The following is a 19,092-nucleotide window of genomic DNA, read 5'->3' on the forward strand; positions in this document are numbered from 1 at the left end:
ACAGAAATGTTAGTTTTATTCCTCGCACTTTTTCAGGTGTGAAGGCCTGTAGGTGAGATATAATATGGATTTGGCTCTGATGATAATGGAGGCTTTTCTCCAGTGCACGGTAATCTTTCTAACAAGCTCCTACTGGTTTTTGTACAACCCCTCATTAAGCAATATATAAATTACAAAGAGGCCGTTTCTTGACTCTGCTTGAATCATTTGCAGGTCTCTGGCTCTCTTGGAGGTTTTCCAAAAGCAAAAATGTGTTAATTAAAATTAATGACATCCCATATTATTAAATAAAGAGGTAAAGGTTTCATTGATGAAACACAATTAATGTTTTATTTAAATTTTGGTCTGTAGAAACACTGGTTGTAGTTGTAGGTTGTTTTCTGATTAAAGCACTTGTTAACTTAATTCTTTCCATTCATACGGTGGAAGTATTTGGACACTTACAAATATCTGAATGTCACTGTTATTAAGTAGCACTGCAAACTAAGTAGCAGTTAATTTAGAGAAATAAAATGCAAATACACTTGACATGAAGAAGAAAAAAAAATCACAGAAAGACTTCAAGATGGATTTAACCCTTAAACACATACCTCGTGATTTCATTCACTACCCTTCTTTTAAAGTTATACATCAACCTTCTTAGTATTCCTCAATCAATTCATTATAAACAATATAACAAGAAAAAAAAGTCATAAAATTATGCCTGTTTTCCCATTAATTTTTTGTTAAAAAAACTGTCTATGGTCACTAACGACCCGAGGTGTGTAACAATCGAAGTATATATTTTTTGCACAACAATAATTTAATCTTTGATGACTGAATAAGTGCAATTCACCATTATTCCACATGGTGGCGATGTCTGATCCACAATGATGACGTGATGTTTCACTCATAGTTACCGCAGGCAGAAAACAAAAGAATTGGAAGAATAATCAGAAAAACTTGAAATGGCTCAGTGACTCAAGTACTGACGCAGTCAAATATTACTGTCACTGTCACTTGATGGTGGATCTAGTAAAGAAGCTGTCAGCGATCAAAATATTGGTTTTGAAGATGAAATCGATGATTTTTGAGAATATGGCTGGGCTGGCGAATATGAGCCAGATGCTGAATGTACTGAGAAATGAGCTGATGAGTGATGATGGTATAAAACATCTGCTCAAACTCCAAAAGATAACAAAATCTGCTTTATTTCATCCTTAGGTAATTGTTACTCTAATATCAGGAGAGTTTTATATCATCGCGACAGAGATCCATCAGTGTTAGATCCGGGTCCCTAAAGACCCGAATATGTAATGACTGGGAAAACATTCATGCATTTAAGGGTTAAATGAAAAAACAATATATATAGTGTTGAAAAAGTCTAAAAGAAAATGCAACGACATTCAGACTTTACATACTTTTGGGTGGCCACCGTATAAATGTTTTCCATAACTGTAAATACGCATGGTTGTGCCTCATCTATGATTCCTGTAGTCCTTTCACAGGTAACACGTAATTGGCTGGGTAAAAGCCTTGGACTCCGCCCTCCTTCACCCCCCAGCACCAGCCCTGATCATCCTCTTCCTCAATCTTGAGGAACTCTTCACCTGTGAGAGAGCGACAGCCGTCAGCACCTCAGTGAGATTCAGTTTCACGTCACAAGGCTCGAAGGCTCACCTGCTCTGAAGGACAGTTCATCTTCTTCCTCTCCGGTGAATTTGTACAGCGCTCGCACACGCACTCCTCCGATCATGACCCTGCGGGAGAAGATGACAGAGAAATCTGACCACTTTCAATTTCACATCAACTACTGAGGCGTCCGAACCGCTGGGAAGCTGCAGTGCTGTTTTACTATTATGCTTACAGTGTAATAGATGGAAATGCTATATGCAATTCAAATGCATGAATATACTATATGCCTCGAAACATAACACTAAAAGAAACCTCGCCAGCACTGATTCATTCTTCCCCAAAAACGTTTATTCAACCCACTAAATAACTTGCAGCCATTAACATTGAAATACCTTAAAGCGCACCGAACACCATCATTAAAAAGGTGACATTCACAAGTGTGAGTCTGCCCAGGCCTGGCTGCCCTCCAAACACACTGTCCGCATAAGAGAAACTGTTTTAAGGGAGAGACTCGTGCCTAAAGGAGTTACAGTCCTCATTGCAGAATAAAACACATCAGACAACAGTTCACAAAAAATAAAAACATCTCAACTGGAGCTCAGCCAAAAGCACACTGGAGGAAGATGACAAAACCAACTTTTGGGCCTTCATGCTTAAGTGCTAAAGATTGTCAGTATATCACAATGAACACACACAGCGTCCCTACAGTGAAACATGGAAGTGGCAGGAGCATGTTTTATAGATGCGTCTCTGAGGAAGGGACAACAAAACTCATGAAGAAGTGGAACACACACAATCTTGGAGGAAAAGTCCTGTTGTAATACCTGGCTGGCGGCCTCTTTTTTGCTTTTTCGAATATAACCTTTCATGCAGTGTGTAATATAGCAGTTTGTGAATGTAAAAGGCCTGCCAAGTTTTAAAGATTTAACAAATCTTCATAATGGTCTTCATTGTTTGCCTGTGAACCACATTTGCTTTCTCCGTCCTCACACGCTGTAGCTGTAGCTGAGACATTCGGTTTGTGTTGTTGAGAAGACGCTGTTTTCTGCAATGCAAATACACTTTAGAGAGACTGAATCTTCAAAAGAACCGTTTTCAGACTGTTTGAGAAAGGAGCTGAGGCTGCAATGTAAAGTAGGTATCCGGAGAAAAAGTATGCATGTAAACCTATTGTGGGAGACTCCAAAGCAATATTAGGAACCTATAAAATAGCATAACAGGGACACTGATAATGATCAATGATCTGATACAAAATACAGTAACCAAACTAGAGATTTGAAACCAAAGATAGTGTGCCAAACAAGATAATGTTACCTTAAAGAGCTATTTCTACTTGATTTAACCCATAAAAATGAGTTTTGTTGGTATAAAATTATGTATTTAGGTTGATTCAGTGATCATCAATTATATTTTTGACTAGGAAAAAAGATATGTTAATTTAAATGTAAACCATTTTTAAATTCTATCTATGACATTCCCATCCAATGCATCATTATTTTTGAACATCAAAATCAAAGAAAAATTGAAGTAAAAGAATTGAATGTTCACAGACTGTTTACAGCATGCACTACATGTTATTTTAAGCATGCATTGTGCAACAATAAGCATTTTAAAAAGTAATATGCAACATTGTTGTCACATGACCTCATGTTTAATTCAGTGACTGCCAGCCCGGCATCATGCTAGAAACATAAATCTGCATTTTTAATGCATTTTTTGTAAAAAACAAAACAAAAAACATTTCTTCACTCTTTTGACGGCTGATCAGATGAAATCAGCTTCAGTTCATTCATCACAGTGGAAGTGAAGATCAAGCTGAGCACATTATAGTATTGCACACAGTATACAAATGACACACTTCACCTTTATGACTGCAGTTCACAATCATTCCTCATCCAACCGAATCAGTTCAGACAAGAAGGATTTGAACCGCTGACAGACGGAAACCCAAAGAGACTCAATACTTACATTTCATTTCGTAATCTGATTCATTTTCTAATTAACTTGAATGAATTAATATTACCTCTGACATTATAATAGAGCACGTTGAGTGCAAAAATTCTCAGTTAATGCAAGACACTACAGATGAATAGGGTCAAAATGTGGCCTAATAAATATCACCATAATTTCCCTAGTTGATTAATCACAGTACATCAAGACTATTGTAATTTATTACAAGGTTTCTGAAATATGTTTAAATATTGAAACGAGGCATTATTTAATTAAATATGCCCTGATTTGCATACAGAACACAAATGTGAACACTGATAAAGCCAGGTTGCTTCATTTTGTTGACATATTAGAGCTAAAGTTTTTTTTTTCTTTCTAAAGTTCTCTTTTTATCATAAATCAGAAAATATTGTCAACAGAACATTCACCATGTTTAGGGATAAAAATGTATTTAATCAGGCAAATTATATATGAACAAACCCCTCTGTAAAACCAGTCAGAATATACGTAGATAGAAATAAAACCGTTAAGTTTAATGGATGAAAGTGATACTGAAGTGGAGATTAATAAAAAAAAAAAAACAATGTTTTGCCTTGTAGTGTCTAGCCCTAAATATATCATAGTTGAAAATTGAGACAAAAATCTAATGGGGTGAAATATACAATTATAGACATTTTATTGCGTGTGTGTGTGTGTGTGTGTGTGTGTGTGTGTGTGTGTGTGTGTGTGTGTGTGTGTGTGTGTGTGTGTGTGTGAGCTTACGCTTTCTCCTCAGGTCCTCTGTGTGCTTTTGGTTTCTTTCCCAGTTTATGTTTTTTAATCGGAGGATTCCAGTCCTGCACCAAAAACACGCATAGATGAGATTACAGAACAAAAACACACAAAGAAAGAAGAATCAAATAGGTCCTGTAGTCATTTTAAAACTTGTTTTGTGAATAGTCAAGTCGTGAAACACTAAATTACGACAGTTTTTGACACAAAAATAAATAAAGGATAGTTCCCTCATAATATCTGAATGCATATGATGACACACACCTCTATTTTGGGCCAGTTAGTTGGCATGCCCGGCCCATGGTTGTTCTTCCACCAGCGGAGATCATCAGGCTCACTGATGGACATGAGTGTGTGATGTAGTTCACCGTACACTGCTTTTATACTGAAACACACGCAATACACATATAAAAACCCTCAGGCTTTTTGACAGGACAATGAACATCACTTCATCTAATAAGCTTTATGTTGAACGTCAATGAACAAACAGGAAAACAGGTCTCATAGCATCTGCTCGTCTGAGAAACTGTTAACAGCGGTATGAACTTTCTATGAATATGAATATATATTTTTCTTTTGGCCAGTAGAAGTTCTGAATGGCCGGTAACTTTAGTAGCCAAGTTGGCCGGTGAGTGAAAAAGTTCATTTCAAACCCTGTGCACACATATCATTTTTTGTTAAATATCAATTTTAATTGAAACTTCAATTCTTCAATTTCAATTTCAATTGTTCTGAAATCAACGCTAACACATTTGTTTTTGTTCCCTTCAAAATGAACGGATCGCTTTAATGTATTCACTACAAAAAAAAAAGATCACAATTGTTTTATGGCAGCTAATGTAATATTGTAATCAAATGTGTGTAGCCATTTTAAACCTCTCATTGTTGGTGATGTCGAGGTGTCTGTGAATGGACAGGAAGGCCTGTTTCAGGAAGCTGATCCTCTTCCTCTCCTCCTCCTGTGATTGGTCGAACACAGACTCCATTTCCTCCATGTATCGCGGTGCAAAGCCAGTGACGTCCTCTAAGACCTTCTCATAACGATCACGTGCCTGCAAAAACACATAAATAATCCATGAATATATTATATATAATAAATATAATATATTTGTGTAGAAAGTCTCATTGCTCATTGACCTTGCTGCGTTCCTGTGTGGCTTTCTCTCTCGTCTGCTGAATCTTGGACAGTTTGCTCTCACTCAGCTTGGCGTTGTGTTTGGCTTGATTCTCTTTTTCCTGAGCGATCTGCTCCCTCTGACATGACTTATGATACGCCACACGAGCCTTTTCGAGCTAATGGATACACAAAAACTTATTATTAGCATCACGTAGTGCTTTCCATGTCATATTCATCTCTAACTTATGCTATTAAATGCACTGGGAATACAACTATTTCATCTTCTCTCTCTAACCGGGACGTTTCCAATGTCAAGTCATATTTTTTTCCTCACTAAAAGCTGAATCCTGTATGAAAGGAAATAAATGCAGATAATAATTGGGTAAAAATTTGAACTAATAGATATCATCACAATGTCCCTATAGTTGATTAATCAGTACATTAAGACAATTGTTTTGAATTACAAGTTATGCTGTGAGGCTCATAAATTACAAGTTTTGCACCGAAGGGATTTTGAATATCTATTTTTATCATTCCATAAACCCCCGAAAATACAGTCAACAGACAGAAAAAATATTTTTAGGAATAAAATATATAAAATCAGCCAAATGATATATGAACAAACTCCTCAGTAAAAACCTTCAGAGTATAGATAAAACTGTAAAATTTGGTGTATATAAGCGATACTGAAGAGGAGAAAAAACTCTCAGAATAATGGCCTTTAATTATATGTATTGTAATTGAAATCTACGCTAATAAATGTGTATTTCAGATGTTTTCTTTAGTTAATGAAGCAAAATAGCCTGAAATCTCCAAATTAAGCCTGTTTTTTCCTGTACTATCTTGCTTTAATAGGCTATACTGAAATACTGATTGGGATTTTAAAACAAATGGTTAAGTTGGTTAACGCCTATTCATTTGAAATAGTTGGCGACCTCCGGCGATTATATCATCGTCATTATACATCTTACTAGGCTTGTTCGACTTGAACCGGCGCTGCATAGACCGATCGGTTGATGACATCAAAGTACCGCGAGAGCGATTAGAGAGCAGACGGCTCCTTATGCTTTTGAATAACTCTCGCGGTACTTTGATGTCATCAACCGATCGGTCTGCGCAGCGCCGGTTCAAGTCGAACAAGCCTACCTTCTTTAGTCTTTTCACCCAGGGCTTCTGAGCACGTGAGAAAGCCGTCCCAAGGTCATGTGACTCCCTGAAACCGCAGAACATTTTCCGCGGGAACGTCTTTTTCTTCCACGAGCGAATGTGTTCTCCGTCTTCTGAAACCAGAGCCTGGGAGATCGACGTGTGAAGGGCAGACAGACGCTCGGTGGACGAGAAAAAGCACTGCCACGCTCGCAAGAGGGACCCGTACAGCGGCCCTGACACACAGAGAGAGAGAGAGAGAGAGACATTATAACAATATTTTGAATTAGCTTTTATTTTTATATTTTTTTATTTTTAAATGCATCTTTTATTCATTTTTATTTCCTTTTTACTTCTTTTTAAATTAAGTTCAAGTGGCGAAAATGATTTTTTTTCATGGTTTTAGTTAACTATAATAACCCTGGTATGTAAAAGAGCAACAAAGTAAGAGTGGATATATGATAACATAATAATCAGATTAAAGCAAATGATACTACAGTACAATAACTGATACAAAAACTCAAAAATGAGCAAAGATTCAATAATACCTAAGCCAGTTTCAGTGGGTGTGTCGCTTATGAAAATAGTGGACCAATGAGATTTGACTGTGGGCGGAGCTATTCTGAATTTTAAACAGATCACTTATTTTTGTATTTTTTTTAAACAGACAGACATACAAACCAAAATAGTACAGTAGAGAACAATCTAGTAATTCCATAATTCCAGAAGTGAAATAAAAGTGTGTTAATGTATAGCTGTGTGTGGGTGGGTGTGAGTGTGTGTGTGTGTATGTGTGTGTATGCATAAACAAAGTAACCATTTATTATTTATTACCATTACCATCACCACCACCACTCCTCATTACCATCATACTGCCAATAGTGTATTATTAGTCAATTTTTATTTTTATTCTTATTTCCATCTTTCCTCCTATGTAACAATTGCCAATGTCAGCACTCTCCAAAAATAAAAGATACTATAATAAGATCATATAAGATAACCCTCCCCCACATCTCTTTAGTCCCTATCTTCTCCTAATTTTTTTTTTTTTTTTTGTCAATAAACTGATCACTTATTGACAGTTTTTGGCATGTAAGACTGAAGCACTAACGAGTGTCAGTGATTGATTTCCACTTGCTGCTCCACTCAGTCAGCTGACGGGCGTACTGTCGCTCCACATGAGCCCGGTCCTTCATACACGCTATGATGTCATTACACACTTGGTGCGACTCTGATGTCCTCTGCACAGTCCGCACATAATTTCCTGGCTTGAGACAAGAACAGAAGGAAATGGATGGCGTATTTTTGTAGGCCAAAACCCAGAAACAAGTTAGCATTTTAGCACTTCCGTTTCCATTGTCCAAAAGTCAATGGGGGTTTTGAATGTTTTTTTGTTAAATACCCGAAATAAGATCTGTGGTGAACACAAGCTCAAGATATTTTCACATTTTATTCTGTGACATAAAATGCATCAGTAAAACTCCCTTGTGATTTTTTTTAACAAGTGCCTACAGAGACTACAGAGGTTGATCAACACTGAACAGAAAAACTCACAGTCAAGTAATGAATATTTTTCTATAAATTATCTATAATATTCCTAGTATGTAAAAGAGCAACGGTTACAAAATAATGGTGGGTAGATGACAGCATCTCCAGATCAAAGCAAATGATCTTAATTGGACTAACCAAATTTAGATATGTTCATGAGTGATTTTTGCCATGTTAGCAAAAATAATTGTGCAAATTACATGACAAAGATAATAATATATAATTTCCCAAATGGAGGATTGGGAACACAATGTGTGCACATTTAGCACATCTGCATAATGTCCAAGAGGACAATATATAAGCAATAGGCTTTTTTTAAGAAAGGACAATGTAAAAGATGAAAAATATGATTTAGAGAGAATATATTGAATTAATACTCGATAGTTAAAAGGAGGTAAAAAAAAAAATCAGATATTTGTGTGCCACACTTTTTAAAATAAAGGTTCCAAATGTGGATTTTGACAGTGATGCCATTGAAGAATCATTTGTGTTTCCCCAAAGAACCTTTCAGTAATCAGTAATTTTTTTAGAAAGAATACTATTTAAATAATCTGAAGAACCTTTTCCCACTATTAAGAACCTTTTCTGCATTAAATAGGTTCCATGTTAAAGGTTCTTTATGGAACGATAGATGCCAATTTGAATCTATGTGAATTGAGTCTCCCATGAAAAGCGCTATTTTGTGTTGCACATGCTATGTAGTGCAATCCAAATCAGTCACTTTTGATCTATGGTGCTGTCTTAGAAGGAAGCTACCTATGTAGGGAGTAAACAGCAAAGCAGCTCACTAGGTTTTTTATTTGTTTGTTTGTTTGTTTGTTTGATATACTAGCTCACTAGGTGTTGGAACCGCTTTTTCCTTACCATCCAGAAGCTGATTTTGTTGAGATCCTCAGGTGGGCCAGCGGGAGGGTCCGCCATGGTCGCAGCTGGCTGCAAAACACATGCATGTGTGTAAGTGAGGAAGGATCTGCATGCTTCATGTTATGGAGTATAAAACCAATACACCAATAGAAGTCCAAAGTTGTCTTTGTCCAGTTTCCTGCTTGTTGCGCCAGCCTCAAGGCTGTTGTTACCCCTGCACTATCAGAACCCGCCTTGACACATATCAGGTGACATTTATTCAGGGGCATCTGGGTATGTTTACCCTTTTGTCTCCACAATCCTCCTGGAGGCTTCATGGCAAACAGACGGCCGCTCACTGCAGCGTCTCAGAAGCTTTTGAACCTTCTGCACATTTGCATTCCCCGGGCCTGTTGTTTCATCGGATGTGAATATCATCTTGTTTTGACATATTGCAGAATGAGTTACATGCAGCGGTTTAAAAGTGTTAGAGATTTGTTCAGAACACTATAAGCAATGGCAATCATGCTTGACTTGCAAACTCCACTAACAAGTACAGATGCTCTTGAAAAAGAAAAAGAAAACGTCACCTTTGTACAGCCAGGTTGTTCCTTTTGCCTTTTACTATATAACAACAGCCAACATTTTAGTCATGTTGATAGGTAATTTCAGTCTAATATATGTCTTTATATATTAGGGCTGTGAAAAGATTAATCGTGATTAATCGCATCCAAAATAAAAATGTGTGTTTACATGATATATGTGTGTGTGCAGTGTGTATAATTATTTTGTATATATAAATACACACACATGCATGTATACATTTAAGAATTTTTTTTTATTTAAATATAAAATATTTTTATTTATATATAATACAAATTATAAATAAATATATACAGTATATACATGCAAAAATGTCTTAAATATATACATGCATGTGTGTGTATTTATATATATATATACAAAATAATTATACACAGTTCACACACATATATTATGTAAACACAAACTTTTATTTTGGATGCGATTAATCACGATTAATCGTTTCACAGCCCTAATATACAGGTCCTTCTCCAAAAATTAGCATATTGTGATAAAGTTCATTATTTTCCATAATGTAATGATAAAAATTAAACTTGCATATATTTTAGATACATTGCACACCAACTGAAATATTTCAGGTCTTTTATTGTTTTAATACTGATGATTTTGGCATACAGCTCGTGAAAACCCAAAATTCCTATCTCAAATAATTAGCATATCATGAAAAGGTTCTCTAAACGAGCTATTAACCTAATCATCTGAATCAACTAATTAACTCTAAACACCTGCAAAAGATTCCTGAGGCTTTTAAAAACTCCCAGCCTGTTTGATTACTCAAAACCGCAATCATGGGTAAGACTGCCGACCTGACTGCTGTCCAGAAGGCCATCATTGACACCCTCAAGAAAGAGGGTAAGACACAGAGAGAAATTTCTGAACAAATAGGCTGTTCCCAGAGTGCTGTATCAAGGCACCTCAGTGGGAAGTCTGTGGGAAGGAAAAAGTGTGGCAAAAGACACTGACCGGACCCTGAGGAAGATTGTGGAGAAGGACCGATTCCAGACCTTGGGGGACCTGCGGAAGCAGTGGACTGAGTCTGGAGTAGAAACATCCAGAGCCACCGTGCACAGGCGTGTGCAGGAAATGGGCGACAGGTGCCGCATTCCCCAGGTCAAGCCACTTTTGAACCAGAAACAGCGGCAGAAGCGCCTGACCTGGGCTACAGAGAAGCAGCACTGGACTGTTGCTCAGTGGTCCAAAGTACTTTTTTCGGATGAAAGCAAATTTTGCATGTCATTCGGAAATCAAGGTGCCAGAGTCTGGAGGAAGACTGGGGAGAAGGAAATGCCAAAATGCCTGAAGTCCAGTGTCAAGTACCCACAGTCAGTGATGGTCTGGGGTGCCATGTCAGCTGCTGGTGTTAGTGCACTGTGTTTTATCAAGGGCAGGGTCAATGCAGCTAGCTATCAGGAGATTTTGGAGCACTTCATGCTTCCATCTGATTTCATTTTTCAGCACGACCTGGCACCTGCTCACAGTGCCAAAACCACTGGTAAATGGTTTACTGACCATGGTATTACTGTGCTCAATTGGCCTGCCAACTCTCCAGACCTGAACCCCATAGAGAATCTGTGGGATATTGTGAAGAGAAAGTTGAGAGACGCAAGACCCAACATTCTGGATGAGCTTAAGGCCGCTATCGAAGCATCCTGGGCCTCCATAACACCTCAGCAGTGCCACAGGCTGATTGCCTCCATGCCACGCCGCATTGAAGCAGTCATTTCTGCAAAAGGATTCCCGACCAAGTATTGAGTGCATAACTGAACAAAATTATTTTTTGTATTAAAAATACTTCTTTTATTGGTCGGATGAAATATGCTAATTTTTTTAGATTATTAATTTTGGGTTTTCACGAGCTGTATGCCAAAATCATCAGTATTAAAACAATAAAAGACCTGAAATATTTCAGTTGGTGTGCAATGAATCTAAAATATATGAAAGTTTAATTTTTATGATTACATTATGGAAAATAATGAACTTCATCACAATATGCTAATTGTTTGAGAAGGACATGTATATGAACTGAATGTAATGTTTTCGAAAAATTAAATGGCATGTAATTTGCAAATTAATGAAAATGTATTAAAGTTTAAATTTATCTTTATACGTGTTATTTCATAATTATTTCTATTCTCTTTGACACGGTTAAAATGCACTGTCGACTGAAAAATGTATGGTACACAAGAATAATGAATGTAATTCTATTGAAACTTGTGTGTCATGTATTTAAATATATTGATAGTTAAACATTTGTAAGGAAGAAGTTCCAATTTAGTGCATTTAAAATGTATTAATAAAAAAAAAGTAACATCAGATAACACACTACAGTTAAAATTTGAATCAACTACTTGTATGCATGTTAGTCACATCAAAAGGTGTACTTTAAAACACAGAAAAAGATCCTTAAAGCAAAAGATCCTTACTCCCTTTAAATGGCCTTTTATTTCATGAATATAATATTATCTGCAAGTACAGCTTTTCAAAAATATACTTTTAAGATTTGACGTACACTACAAGTGCACATTAAATACAATTAAGAGAACTTTTTCACAAGGGAACAAAGTCTAGAATTACATCCGCTGTGGTTTGGGGTCAAAAACACACGGTCACAAGATGCAAAATAGCAAATGACAAGAACAAAAAGTCCTGCGGCCCGCTTAATAAAAAAAGAGTCTATAGAGCAGTGGTTATCAATCTGTTGTCTACAAATCACTGCAACTAGATTGGATGATGATTAAAATAAAACAGATCTGAATAGTCTTGCAAAATGATGCACTGATAAAAAGTAAGGCAATTTCAAATGATAAGTGTATGAGAGCCACTGCTATAAAACACTGAAATAATTGACACATAATATGACTAGTGCCTTAATGCATGGTGAAACTTTACAATAAGGTTTCATTTGTTAAAATTAAACATGAACTAATAATGAACAATTCTTCTACAGTAATTAATAATCTTTTAACATTTAATTATAGATTTTTTAAATTAAAAGTTTTATCTTTTCACATTACTTAATGCACTGTTAACTACAGTTGGTCCATTTTATTAAATTAAACAGAAATCCAGTTCAATTTCTATTTACTTTAATTTAATTGATTTGTATTTTCATGGAATTAATAAAGATGAATAAATGCTGTAAAAAATGCTAGTTAGTTAGTTAACGTGAGGTACAAATGAGACCTTACTGTAAAGTGTTACCAATGCATGTATTTGCAAAGTCTATCTGATAAAAATAGGTTGTGGGTGAGTTTCTGGCCGTTATCCAGAGCATGCAACTGTCCATGTGAATCACTCTGGGGACTCGCTGCATGCGAGACTGCAACTGGATATAGTCAGTTATGATGATAAACATCTCTGAAATGTGTGGTGAATTTAATATGATTAAAACCGACAGAAATCTTTATAGTAAAGATAAGGCTCACAAAATCACACAAACTAGCCAAATTAAAGAACGCCAAAATAATGAATGCACATAACTGCATCAGGATGTATTAATACATGCATTTATAAGCATAAAGGCGTGTCTGTTTGTGTGTGTTGCTACTGGAATCTGGGATCAGAAATAGAATTCTCCCCCACCCTGGATTCCATGCACCAGCCGAGAGAACTCCAAATAAACAAGAGCTGGTAGGTCATCTTACACATGCTTCACAACACACACACACACACACACACACACACACACACACACACACACACACACACACACACACACACACACACACACACACACACACACACACACACACACACACACACACACACACACACACACACACTGCAAAATACAACAAAGTCACAAAGTGGAGTGATATTTGCCCCCCTAGAAGCGATTTTCTATTTATGAGAGAATATGTTCTAACACAATGCCCATTGTGTCAAATAAATTAAATAAACTAATTTAAATAATAATTGGGGAGTCTAAACCCATAGAACCCAGAATAAAATTGTCAAATATATCCATTATTAGATAACAGTCACATAATAAGATGCCCACAAATTTAAAACATCAGAGGGATTTCCCTTAAGTCCATGCAGGTTCATTTCTGACCGTGATGGATAGTGCGTTTTCAACTGTCATTTATACTCCTGTTTCTGCAGTGTTAAAACTTAAAAATGTTTTTTTTTTTTTTAAATACGTTACATACATGAGATCACAATCATATCTCTAATATGAAAGAATTGCATAGGGAAGAACACATGTATACAAAAATATAGCATCATATCAAAATTAAATCACATATTTAAATAAACTCATAAACTCATTTTTGTAATTGCACGTAACAATATTTAGTAAAGTACAAAAACATAATGGAAGCATTTCAACAGGCTATTTCTATTGATCAAGCTCTGTGTGAGCTAAATATACACAATAACACACAAAAGTTATTTTTTCACATGCAACACTTTCCAATAAATCAGCGTGTGTGTGCAACACTCTTGGGGTACTGTATGGGTAGTTGACGTCACGTGACACACATCTAAAAATATTTTGTATGATTATCAAGCATGCATATTTTATGAGCTCATATTAACTGAGAATGAACTAATTGTACCTACTTAAAAAAGAGGTCCAAAACTATATATATAAAAAAAAAGATTTTAAAAAAGACCAGTTGCAGCACCTAAAATAAAAACTTTCATTTCAATTTTAGCTTATTATTTTGATGTTGGAAAAAAACATGAGCATGTTATTTGCCAACTATAAACTTAAGTTAAACTGAATAGATAAAAGGAGCAAATGCTTTGCAAAAAACAAGGCTTTTTACCTCCAGTCCTTGGCTCGTTCTGTCCTCCTTCAGAATCCTTCACTTCTCTCCCATGTCAGATGTTCACTCCAGTGTCTGTGCAGTCAGTCAGCTGTTGCCAAAGGGCATATGTACATGCAAGTGTGTTCTCCTCCTCTCTCTCTCTCTCACACACACACACACATACTGACACATACATAATCTCTCATCTCAGTGTAAATGAGTTGTCAGGTGTGAAATTTAAGTGTGTTGTAGAATGTGACAGATATTTCAGCTCTCAGCCAACCACAGCTCAGAGCGAAAAACCGCCAACATGTGAAGCAATTAGTATGTATCAGTGTAGTTCATAAGTTCAAAAGCAAACAATACAGCCAGAACAAAATATGCAATTTATATATCAAAGCATTTAAAGTTATAAAGTGCTTAACTTAGCATTGTAACACTAGCTGAGTGAATGTTGATGATTGTTTATTATCGGAGTTCATCACCTCAGCAACAGGAATGGTGAAGAACCCGCAGTGATCTCTACTCATACAGTCAATCGTGGCCTGTGGGAATTCAAGAAATAGTTCATCCTAAAATTTAAAAAAATGACATTATATACTCACCCTAATGGTTGTTTCTTCCATGGAACAATGTTCAAGCATACAATTAATAAAGCACACAGTGAAAACAGGCTGTTAAGCTGCAAAAATGGCTAAAAAAAATGGGGGGGGGGGGGGCACTTTATGTTTTGCGTACGATTGTTTCTCAAGAACAGATGAGAATAAATTCAACGAGAATAATTTATTCAAACCTCTTAAGCAGAGCTTATGTATCATCATAATCATCAATTATTGTACAGAACAATATAAATATCTGATATTTATATATATATACTTTAATTCTGCATTCATTTCCATACACACACGCACACATATATTCATATATATATTTCCTTTGTTTCTAATTCCTTAAATATATTTTCAAATGAAATGGAGTTATGCTTTACTCCTATAAAACAACCACCACCACCATCACAAAACACAGACATACACACACAGTCCGTGTTTGTGTGTATGTGTGTGTAGGATAAAAAGAGCGCACTTAAGCAATATAAACGATGGGTTCTTTCATTGTGTTCTGATCTTTGGAAGACTGATTCTGCTTATGGTATTGAAATGCTTACATACTTAATCCTTATATGGTTATTATTGGCATTACGATGACTGTTTTTTTGTTTAGCTTTTAGTGCTTAAAGTCAACACGAAATAGTTTGTAACCCATTTTTCTTTCATAATCCAACATATTTTCCGATTTAAAAAAGGACATTCAATAATAAAAATGTAAGGCCAGGCTTGATTTTATCTATCGCAAATTGATTGGATGGTGAAAAGTCTACATGACATGACTGACTGATGGTTAAAAATAAGAGAGCTTGATGACGTCAGCCAAAAAGGAAAATTACATTTGTTTTCTTTGGAATAATGTGCACTGGAAATGTGTATTAAAAAAGTAAACGGGGTCTATTCAGATTTCATGTTGACCTTAATCATCATATTATCAGATGAATCAAAGCCTGTACGTCATGATGCTAAAATATGCACAGTAGCCTCTTTTTTATCAATATAATAATATAATATTACTAAAATTCATTACACTTTTTGATATAGTCATCCCAAAAAACAATGAAAGAAGTACATTCTTTGTGTGTCTCTGATTGGCTGAAGAAGTTTGCCCATCTGGCTTCAGCTGAGATGACAAACATTTGCTCAGAACGACGAAGACGATGACTTTAGCTTTCACTCGGCAAGAGTGTTTGAGTATTTCATAGCACTTCTCCTATGCAATCATCCCCATCTCTGTCCTTCAGTGGAAGTCGTTCCCTTTCATCACAAGTGCTTTTTGTCTAACCACATTCTTTCTTTCTTTCTATCCTCTAACTAGTTCTCTCTAATTCTCCTCTAGCTCTGAGTCGTATCATCTCTCATGCGTTCGTTCTGCCCTTCAGAAGAAACAGTGGTGACAGAGAAAGCAGAGGAGAGCCTAGAAAACATGGAAGGAGGAAAGGAAAAGAAAGGAGGCAGAGCATGAGGTATAAGAAATGAAAGTGCTTGATCATCTAGAGACTAAGCTGAAGAATTTGGCATTCAAAAAGCAATTAGTTACATTAGTGTGCAGTATGTAATTATAGGGCATGTGTCAGTTGTGCAATTTTAAATAAATGCCATGTTTAACAAAAGGAGTGAGACGTAATTCAATTGATTGGTGTGGTCTTAAATGGAGTATAAAAAAAAATAATAACTCAATGCATTTATAATATACACTACCAGTGAAAGGTTTAGACACACTTGACTGATTTTATGTATCTTTTGAGCTGATTTTAGGTTGATCTAAAGGCTTCTCTCTGTTTAAATAAAAAAATAGAAACTAGAAACAAATGTGAAAACCTATTTAGTCACATTATAGAAATATTTCCATTTGTATTATTTAATAGTTTTCATACTTTACTATAACGCTAAAATTAGAAAAATGTACATAAAGAATGAGAAGATGTACAAACCTTTGGCTGGTAGTGCAAAATAAAACGTATACATGAAGGTCACAGTCTCAAGAAATTGGTTTTGTGATCAAATTAAGTTTTCCTTAACTAATCTTCACCTTAAGCATACAAATACATTGAGGGCAGACTATTTATTTGTCGAGTAAAGCTGCAGGCAGAAATATCCATGCAGAGCTAATTTTTAATGAAATGGTGGACCACGTTTAGAAAAACAAATGTAAAGGCTTTTTTCCAGTTTAAAAAAAAAAATAATTTCCCCCTCACTACTTCTGTCTAGTTTGCTTTCTAATGTTCTTTTGCTTGTTCATCAGGTCCTCGTCTGAATCTACCTTTCATTTCCCCTCCTTTTCTCATCTTCCTATCTCACCTGTCAGTAAGTCTCTTAAGCGCACGCTCAATGTTCATGCGATGTCCGACCCGACTCACACCCAGATCCAGGAAGTCCTCTTTTGTCAGAGATGGCAGGTGGGAGCCATCAATCTCGTTGTCGAGAAAACGTTCCCGATGCTCTGCCAGATTCAGGTAAGTCAGCCAATCAGCAACATCATATTTGCTCCAGTAGGGGAGGGGCTTAGACACAAATGGCTGATTGGGTGGAGGCAGCGTTAAGGGCGGGTAGCCCATACAAGATGGGGAGGAGCCTCCAGACAGGTAGTTGGTAGGGGAGAGTGACCTAGAGACAAGTGCAGGGTTAGGAGGAGCCACCGGAGATGGGAGCGGGAAGAGAGGAGAAGTTTGGGGGAAAAACTGGTCTGAATATTGATGGGCGACTCCCAATGGGGGTGTTAAAGGGGGTTGGATTTCAAAAAGAGAGCTGTAAAGAGGCGCAGATGGAAAGAGAGGGAGCGAGGATGGACGAGGAGGTCCAGGCTGTGGGTGGTCCGAACAGGAGATGAGGGGACTGGGCGCTCGACGGCGCTGAGTGAATGAATGAGATTCAGAACGCCGCAGCTCTGGCCCGGAGAACTGAAACTCGGAAACCTTTCCACGATACTTAGAGCGAAGTTTAGGAGACAAGGGATAGGGGGAATAGGATGGAGAGAGCGGTGGATAAGAGACAGAGGAAGGTGATATGGGTGCATGAGAGAGAGATATTGGGGAAATGGGAGGATGAGGTAATGATGGAGGAGAGAGGGGTGCATGAGCCAGGGAAAGAGGAGAAAGGGGGGTGTGGGGCAGTGATGGAGGGGACAAAATACCGTGAGGAAAAGAAATGGGAGAATTAGATGGTGTCCAGTCTTTGAGAGGGGGTGGAGCTGGGGTTGGGGTTAGAGGTAATGGGATCGGGATTAAGGTTGGGGTTAGAGCTGTTACAGGAAGAGGAGACAAAGGTACAGGGTTCAGAGCCACAGCGGGGCAGTTAGATGTTAAAGAGTTAGAGGGCAGGTTTGGAGAGTAGGAGCGTTGGAGAGACTGAACAGAAGCAGGGATGAGAGGTGCACAGCCAGAGGAGGGATCACCTGGAAACCTGAGAAAGAGAAAATAAAAGACAGAAAAAAGGTCATCAGTAAGATGCATGCCACTGAAAAAAGTTCACCACAACAATGCTAAGGTGTTGTGTGTGGTAAGCAAAGAGAACTGAGAGATTTTAACTTGTTGGGTTGCTATGATTTGAGGTATCATTCATGTCCATAGCCAGAGGCGTAAAGTCCAGGTTCAGAAAGTAAAAGTCCTCCTCAGTATTTTGTTCCAATCACCTGGATTTGCTAATTAGCACAGTTTTTCAGCCAGGAGATAGAACTAAATAGTGAAATCAGCTGGCTGAGTTCATAGGTGGAATAAACATATGGGGCCCTATTTTAACGATCTGAAACGCAAGTGTCAAAGCGCAAAGCGCAAGTAACTTTGTGGGCGGATCCCGGCGCTGTTGCTATTTTCCCGGCAGGATAAATGCCTCTTGCGCCTGGCGCAAATCTAAAAGGGGTTGGTCTGAAGTAGCTTCATTATTCATAGGTGTGGTTTGGGCGTAACACGAAACAAACCAATAAGAGCTTTATATCACATTCCCTTTAAGAGCATGATGAAAGAGGTACGCTTGTTCCATGGCGCAATACTATTATAACGGCGCATTTAACAGGCACGCTTCAGAATCGGTTCACAGCCGAGGAGATCGATGTTCTCGTCAGGGCCGTAAAAGAAAGAGAAGTGACATTGGGGAATGGACAAACCCACCCAAATTAGCTTTGGTTAAACATGCATATAATAAT

The 19,092-nt window shown here is 37.1% G+C and overlaps 2 protein-coding genes across 2 annotated transcripts in view; both read right to left on the minus strand.

The window, feature by feature from the left end:
* Window positions 1–302: 302 nt before the first annotated feature.
* Window positions 303–14,679, minus strand: LOC143727266 (protein kinase C and casein kinase substrate in neurons protein 3). The gene is made up of 10 exons (XM_077219280.1): window positions 14,365–14,679; window positions 9,011–9,079; window positions 7,710–7,866; window positions 6,599–6,834; window positions 5,473–5,628; window positions 5,212–5,387; window positions 4,600–4,720; window positions 4,327–4,400; window positions 1,660–1,739; window positions 303–1,589 (listed from the first exon to the last, which is right to left on the minus strand). The coding sequence occupies exons 2-10, from the start codon at window positions 9,065–9,067 to the stop codon at window positions 1,462–1,464; spliced, it is 1,185 nt and encodes a 394-aa protein (XP_077075395.1). The 5' UTR covers window positions 9,068–9,079; window positions 14,365–14,679; the 3' UTR covers window positions 303–1,461.
* Window positions 14,680–15,110: 431 nt separating this feature from the next.
* The window catches only part of LOC143726919 (SH3 and multiple ankyrin repeat domains protein 1), a 57,390-nt gene continuing 53,408 nt past the window's right edge, over window positions 15,111–19,092 (minus strand). Inside the window, exons 26-27 of the mRNA XM_077219249.1 lie at window positions 17,253–18,353; window positions 15,111–16,368 (exon numbers count right to left, since the gene is read on the minus strand). Coding sequence (XP_077075364.1) covers window positions 16,287–16,368; window positions 17,253–18,353 — 1,183 coding nt within the window. The 3' untranslated portion in view covers window positions 15,111–16,286. The remainder of the gene's footprint in view (window positions 16,369–17,252; window positions 18,354–19,092) is intronic.

This window comes from Siphateles boraxobius, unplaced genomic scaffold (assembly GCF_051911475.1).
Source record: "Siphateles boraxobius isolate OS27281-9 unplaced genomic scaffold, OSU_SipBor_1 12, whole genome shotgun sequence".
In the NCBI taxonomy this organism is placed as follows: domain Eukaryota; kingdom Metazoa; phylum Chordata; class Actinopteri; order Cypriniformes; family Leuciscidae; genus Siphateles; species Siphateles boraxobius.